The sequence below is a fragment of the Tupaia chinensis genome, unplaced genomic scaffold, assembly GCF_000334495.1.
Source record: "Tupaia chinensis unplaced genomic scaffold, TupChi_1.0 Scaffold148398_1, whole genome shotgun sequence".
NCBI classification, from domain to species: Eukaryota; Metazoa; Chordata; class Mammalia; order Scandentia; family Tupaiidae; genus Tupaia; species Tupaia belangeri.
Window position 1 is genome coordinate 109,335 of NW_006208248.1, and position 7,895 is coordinate 117,229.

Below are 7,895 nucleotides of genomic sequence, written 5' to 3' on the forward strand. Positions count from 1 at the left end.
TGGGGATATACAATGCCTCTCATTCACAATTTGGCTCTCTTGACTTCGTAGTAAATCTTTCATATTTGTCCACTTGTATCAAATGCTAGGGTCTTATTATGGTTGATTAATATTCCATAGTGTGTATGTTCCACACTTTTTCAATCCTTTTATCTCTTCATGGATCTTTGGATTGATTCCATGTTTTAATATTTGTGAATAATGCTGCAATAAACATGGATGTGCAAGTGTCTCTCTGACCATTTGCCTATCATTTGGATAAATATCCAAGAGTATTTCTGGATTATGTGATGGTTCTATTTGCAGGTCTCTGAGTAACCTTGATATTGTTCTCTACAGTGGCTGTACTAATTTACATTCCTACCAACAGCATAAGAGAGTTCTGTTTTTACCACAGCCTCACTAGCACTTATCATTCTTTTTAAAAATTTTTAAAAATATCAGTCATTCTGAATGTAGCTATGTGGAAACTCATGGTTTTGATTTACATCTAACTTTGATAAGGGATGTTGAACATTTTTTTCTTATGCTCTTTGCTCTTCCTATATCTTCCTTAGAGAGCTGTCTGTATTAGCTTATTTGCTTATATTTAAATTGGGTTTATCGTTTTGTTCCCCTCAGGTAAGCTGTTTGAGTTCTTGTGTATCCTGGTTAATAGTTCTTTATCTGAGGAATAGTTTCCAAATATATTCTTTCATTATTACAGTTGTTGATTTACTTCAATTATTGTTTCTTTTGCTGTGTAGATTTAAATATAATATAATCCTATTTTTGGGGTGTTATTTTCTGTGATTTGGGGGTCTTGTTTAAAGAATAATCTTCTACTCCAATGTTTCCAAGAATTTCCTCTGTGTTTTTTCAAATAATTTTGTAGCTTAAGGTCCTAGGTTTAATTCTTTAATCTATTTTAAGTTAATTTTGTTAAGTTATTTTGTTAATGTTGTTATATAGGGGTCCAGTTTAATCTTCCTGCAGATGGATACACAGTTGTTCATTACTATTTGCTAAAGAAGATTTCTTTTCTCCACTGGATTGTCTGATGTCCTTTGTCAAAAATCCATTGACTATATGTTTTGGGGTTAATTTCTGGGGTCTCTGTTGCATTATTCTTCATGACTGTTTTTGTGCCAGGCTGATGCTATTTTGATTTCTACAACTTTGTGATATATTTTAGGGTCAGGGAGTGAGATGCCTCCTACTCACTCTTGCATAGAATTGCTTGAGGGTACAAGATTTTTTATGATTACAGATAAATTTTGTGACCCTTGGTCCTAAATCATGAAGAATGTCCCTGCTAATTTGATTGGGTTTGCATTAAATAGGTTAATTTGTGTAGAACTGACATTTTGATTAGATTAATTCTGATAATATTAACTGATTTTGATTATATTATTAATTTTACTATCTTAATTCACATTTTGATTCTGTTAATTTTGTATTTTCATAGTTTCCCTTATAGAGGTCTCTGACTTCTCTAGTATAGTTTATTTCGATGTATCTTATACTTTTTCTAGTTACTGTGAACAGGATTGCTTTCTTTAATTATGTCTCAGTCTGCTCATGTTGGTGTATAGAAATGCTATAGATTTTTTAATTTTTTTTTGATTCTATATCCTGCTACTTTTAACTATTTGTTTATCACTTCAAGGAGTTTTATTGTGTGGGTTCTTTGGGGTTTTCTGTGTTTATAATCATGTCATCTGCAAATACGGTTAATTTCCCTTCTTCTTTCTCTATTTGAGTGTCTTTTATTTTATTCTTTTTTGTTGTTGTTGTTTGCACTTGCTAGGATTAACAATATTATGTTAAAAAGCAGTGGAGAAAGGTGGAAGCCTTAACTTTTTGCAGATTTAAGTGAAAAAGCTTTCCGTTTTTCCCATTCAGAATTATTATAGCTATCTTTTTAAATTTCTTTTTTGGGGAGGTTTTTGCTATAGGGTCACGTGTGGTTGACAGAAAGACAGAGACAGAAAGAGAGAAATCACCCTCCAGGAGGGATGGCCACAACACAATACCTTCTCCTCCATTTTCTTCTTGGGATATTGGGTACACATGCACATGCTTCCAGCATGACTTTAAGCCACAGGGTCCAGGGCTCAAACCATAGTCGACTACATAGGAGTTCAGCGATATAGCCATTAGGCCAACTGCTGTTCCCGCTGTGGTTTTCTTATATATGGAATTAAGTACGCTAAGAATTGTCACTTCTGTGCCAATTTTGCTGAGAGTCTTATGTAAGGAGGTCATATTTTATCAAGCATTCTTGATCACTGTAATTTTTTGGTAAGTTTTGAAGTCAAGAATTGTGAGTTCTAAGAATTTATTCTTTTTCAAGGCTGTTTGGTTATTCAGGTGATGAGGTTTTATCTGAAATTTTAGATGGTTTTTCTCTTTCTGCCAAATATGACATTGGGATTTTGGTAAAGATTGTTTAGAATCTGTAGATTAATTTGAATGGTATTATCATCTTTATAATATTACAGCTTCTAATTCATTAACACTTCATTTCTTTAATCTTTGCTTTCTTTCAGCAAAGTTTTACAGGTTTCAGTATATACTTCTTCTGCTTCCTTGACTACTAAACATTTTTTCTTTTGTTGCACTTGTAAATTTCTCAATTTCCTTGTTGGACTGGTCGATTCTACTGTATGTAAATGTAATGAATTTTTGTTTGTTATTTGTTATTTAACAGGTTTTCTAATTTTATCAAAATTTCCCCCTTCAGATTATTTAAATGACCTACAGGGTTACAGTGAAAATGAGGTGAATGACTCTTGGGAGTTCTATGGCAGGTCTGTCGGCAGCTCTGTCTGTGGTGAGCAATATTATTTATAGTTTAGGGGAAGTAACTGAGTTGCAGAACATTACTCTGTATTATGGGTAAGGGAGGTGGATAGTGGGTGTTATAAACTGAATTTTTTTTTTAGGAAATAATCTCTTCTTATTTAGAGATTATTATTTTAGGACAGCTGAACTTCAGGAATGATTTCTTTCTTTGTTCCCCTTTATCAGAACCAGATAATAAAGCTGGATATGATGTTTTGGCAAACCCTCCAGGACCAGAGGATGAGAATGATAATGATGAGACTTACAATAATGTGTTTGAATTTGAATTTTCAGAGAGACCCCTCTTGCCATGTTATAACATTCAAGTGTCTCTTTCTCAGAGGTAAGCATGTCTGTTATTTGGTAGAAAACTAGCTGAAATGTATTTTGGATTAGTCTTAGTACTAACAAGTTTCAAATAGACAAAGGTGAGAGAGTGAGTTCTAAATGTACCTGATTTATAATAAAGTAGATTTTTCCTGCAAAATATTAATTATATTTTGGTGGTTGTGGGGTTTTGTAGCACAATGTGAGTTACCCTTATGAGAACATCACCAAATTAAATAAAATATCAGAGCCTAAAGCTTTGAAGTTGTAAATTATTGGAATTGTGTGAAAAAATTGACTGCTTGGAAGTTTTAGCCATATAATCTTTGGGAAGGAGTCCTAGTGAACTTTCTGATGCACCATTGTAGAAATGTACTTGGATATATCAGGTGTACTGTAATATATCGATAGTGCCCCCATCCATGTAGCATTTATAAAATCATTGTGTGGGTTTTGTAGCACAGTGTGAGTTATCTGTATGAGAACATTACCAAATTAAATAAAAATCACTGCACCCAGTAAACAATTCCTTGTCAAAGGACTATTTTTGTGTATGTCAAGAGATTGCGCTGTGTGTTTACAAAAGTATTTAATGATTACATCCCCTTCAGGCTCCATGTGCTATCTATACCATCATGAGGGATAGTTTTATTAGTAATAGAAATCATAAATTGTGCCAGCCTGCCTAACCTAATAGGAGAGCCAGATCCTATCTGATTGATGATGTGGTTTGAATCCAGTCTTTCCAGCTTGAAAAACATAAACATGCTAGACACATATGCATCTGTGCCAAGAATACTGACAGGATGGAATAATGGAGGTAAAGAAATGATGGCAAGATCACACCTCGTTGGGGGGGCTGTGCTTTCTACTTTTCTTACTCTCTGTCCCCATCTAATGAGCACAAGTTCCCTCTGGCAGTTTTAAAAATAAATTGTAAACTTGTTTTGCTTGGTGTGTATAAGGAATGTAACATCTTCATTCTCAAACACATTACCCCTAAAGGAAATTAAGGATGTGGTAGATAAGTGTGAATAGAAAAAAGGTGATACCCGTGTATGTTTAAAATTAGGATTCGGACCAGCAGTTAGCGTAATGGCTATGTTGCTGGACTCCCATGTAGTTGACCGCGTTTTTCATCCCAGACCCAGTGGTTTAAACTCATGCCGGGTGCATGTTCATGCGTGTCCAAGATTCCGAGAGGAGCATGGAGGAGAAGGGAATGAGGCATGGTCATCCCCCCAAGGGGTGATTTCTCATTTTCTGTCTATCTCTCTCTGTCTGTCTTGAAAGCACATGAACCCTATAGCAAAAACCCCTTCAAAGGAAAAAAATTAGTAAGGATTGGGAAAGGTGAAATCTCAAAGATATAATTGCAATTAATCCTCTGGGTTTGCTACAACCTTGCTTCTCTCAGAGAGTATATAGGTACAAGTCTAAAGTCATAACTCAAAATGTGGTAAGAGATGAGTAGGACTATATCTGTTCATTCTGCTGTATATACAACAGAATGTGTTCTCTTTATGTCCTGTTAAAATCAAATGAGGAATGGGACAGCGGCTTTCAAAGTTTGGATAGATCTCCTTTTCTTTCTTTCTTTCTTTCTTTCTTTCTTTCTTTCTTTCTTTCTTTCTTTCTTTCTTTCTTTCTTTCTTTCTTTCTTTCTTTCGAGGACATGTCTAAAGTCACAACTCAAATTGTGGTAAGAGATGAGTAGGACTATATCTCCTCTCATTAGCAGTAACACCAAATTATACGTAGGCTCACTGAGATTTCTTCCTGCTGTATATACAACAAAATGTATTTTCTGTATGTCCTCTTAAAATCAGATGAAGAGGAATGGTGCAGCAGCTCTCAAAGTTTGGATTAGTCTCTGGGGGAAAGGGACAGAGAAAAATTTCTTTTTTTTTTCTTTTTTTGAAGAGGTTTTTGCCATAGGGCTTGTGCGCTCCCCAGAAAGCCAGAGACAGAGAGACAGAAAGCAAGAAATCAACCCCCATGGGGGGATGGCCATGCTGCAATCCCTTCTTCTCCATTCTCTTCTTGGGATCTTGAGCACAAAAGCACACGTGCCTGGCATGAGTTTAAGCCACTGGGTACAGGACTCAGACCACGGTTGACTACATGGGAGTCCAATGACATAGCCATTAGCTAACTGCTGGTTCCAAGAACAATTTCTAATATCATACAGGTTCAGGTTCCTTGGGTCTGTTTTAGAATTAGGCACACCAGCAACGATGAAAGCACCTAGAAGGCAGGTCCAAGAAGGGTGAGGAGACATCCTGTGGATGCCAATATGACCATGACCTGTGAGGGTTTGGTGGAATTTCTGAAGGCTACCAGACATGGTGTGTGGGCTATAGCAGAGACCCAGCCCTGAAGAGAGTGAAGGGGCATGTCAGTAGTGCTATGAAAGTGCAGCTTGAAGCAAGTGCAGATACTTAAGTGGAAGAGGAAAGCTTTGGTCCATAACCTATTTCATGGTTAGAGCAATGTGGCATAAATGCCAATGATAAGAAAAACCTGGAAGAGGCCAGATTCCATCCCTGCAGAGGCTATTGTCTATGCACCGAAAAAGGAGCTAATAAATATTAAGGAAATTAGTGAAACCAAAGCTGATAAAATTTTGCTTCTTTTTGACTGGGGTGGAGATGAAGGGAAGGCCACAGATGTTGACAGTGAGGGAATCTTTAATCCAGGACAGCTGCTAGCAGAGGCTGAGAGAAATAATACCTCTTGCAGTGATGTACTGGATAATGTAGCATATGCTCGAGGATTTAGCAGAGACCATTGGACTCAGCTCCTTTATCAAGCATTAGCCATGATGATAGAATCCAGATATGTACTATTTATTTTAGACAGTGCCATTGCCTTATATAGAACAGACTACATGGCGGAGGAGAGCACTTTGCCAGGATTTTGCGGTTGCTTCTGAGACTTGCTGATGAGTTTGGTATAGCAGTAGTAGTTACCACCCAGATGGTAGCCCAAGTGGATGGTGTGGCCATACTTGCTACAGATCCTAAAACCTATTGGAAGACACATCACCCACACATCAATGACTAGGCTTAGAAAAGGAAGGGAGGAAACAGGAATCTGCAAACATCTGTGACTCCCCTTGTCTTCCTGAAGTCACAGCTATGTTTTCTATAAATGTGGATGAAGTGGGAGATTACAAAGACTGAGTCATTGGGATTTTCACCTGTGTAAAACCTAAGTGCTGTGGCCTAATGGAGAGGACAGCTTCCTGAAGATTATTCACAGGCCTTTTTCTGTTATGACTGATAGAAAGAAACTTCCAGTAAAACAGGAATTGTATCAGCTTCTCTGAAGATGTAAACAAGTGGTAGATTATTATTTCATAAATTAATCTGAAAAGTTTATTCCTTCTGGAGACTGTTAATATTTGTTATTTCTCTGGTTTTTGGAAAAGAATTATAGAACACCTTTGACTTAGTGCCTTGGGATTGACTCAGGCCTAACTAAGCTGTCTAGTGGACAATAGCGTGTCTCCAGAGAATTAAAAGTTAGAAAGACCCACTCTTCTCTCACTTTTGAATAATAGCAAAATAAAATGCCTGAACTGTGTAACAAAAGGGAAAAAATCAGATGAAGCAAGAGTAACTCACACCAGAAGTAGAAACTTCCCCTCACATCGAAAGGATTATGTTTGCCAATAAGCAGGTACAGGGAGAAATGGCAGGGAGGTAAAGTGGAAATAAGTGACTCTTGTTATATCTATAAACCAGTCTTTTCAGATGGAGAACTTTTAATTTTAACAGAAATTTGAACCACTTTACTTTTTATTTTGTAGGTCGCAAAATTGGTTATTGCTTTCCGACGTTCTTAAGAAATTGCAAATATCATCCTGCAGGTTTCGCCGCAATTTTCCAAATTTGGAAATTGTTACAATTGCAGAGGCAGAGTTTTACCGGCAGGTTTCAACAAATCTCTTGTTCGCTTGCCCCAAAGAGTTGGAAGCCTTCGACCCAGAAAGCAAGAACCTGTTGTATTTAGTTGAATACACAAATGACCTTAAGTTTATTCTTGGCTCTTCTCTGGAATATTTAAATCCCAGTGATGTAGCCTAGGAGAACGAGCAGTTAAGAAACACTGTGTACACTGTTTTATAATGTTAGTCCTTGTTTAAAGTTTCAAAATAAAGCTAGTTCTGTAATGAGATACATTTTAAATTTGAGAATTTCTGTTCTAGGTAAGAAAAATTATTCCAGTTGTAATATTTAAAAGTTGACTTTTCTTTTTCTTTTTCAAATTACTTGTTAGGAAATTTCTGACTTTTTTTCAATCTCTAGAAAACACTTAAGAAATTTGTTGGTATTTGGAATATTTTTTTTAATTGCCAAGGGCACATACACTCAACGAGATGAACAGTAAAAGCAAAAGCCCTCCTGACTGGGGTGTTACACAATCTCTATCCTCCATTTCATTTTTAAAAATTTATTTATTATTATTATTAATATTATTTTTCACATGAGTTTTGCTATTCTTCTGTCCACCATAAAAATATTAAAAATTATTATAAGTTATTTTTGCTTTTAAAATGCACATAAACACATATTTTTTTTCAGTTTGCCAAGTGTAAGCACAGAGAATGAAAAAGCACCCCTCATGGAGTGTTGTCATCTTGCAGTCCCATCTCCATTTCTCCATCCTGGTGGGATTTTGAAAACACACAAACACACACACACACACACACACACACACACACACACACGGAATGC

General features: G+C 36.3%; 1 protein-coding gene and 1 pseudogene across 1 annotated transcript in view; both read left to right on the forward strand.

The window, feature by feature from the left end:
- Positions 1-7,286, forward strand: part of LOC102480866 (BCL-6 corepressor-like) — an 87,207-nt gene extending 79,921 nt beyond the window's left edge. The window contains 3 exon segments of the mRNA XM_014584989.1: positions 2,726-2,815; positions 3,013-3,169; positions 6,968-7,286. Of these exon segments, the coding sequence (XP_014440475.1) occupies positions 2,726-2,815; positions 3,013-3,169; positions 6,968-7,286 (566 nt within the window).
- On the forward strand, positions 5,657-6,386 carry LOC102480447 (DNA repair protein RAD51 homolog 1 pseudogene; annotated as a pseudogene).
- Positions 7,287-7,895: the final 609 nt, after the last annotated feature.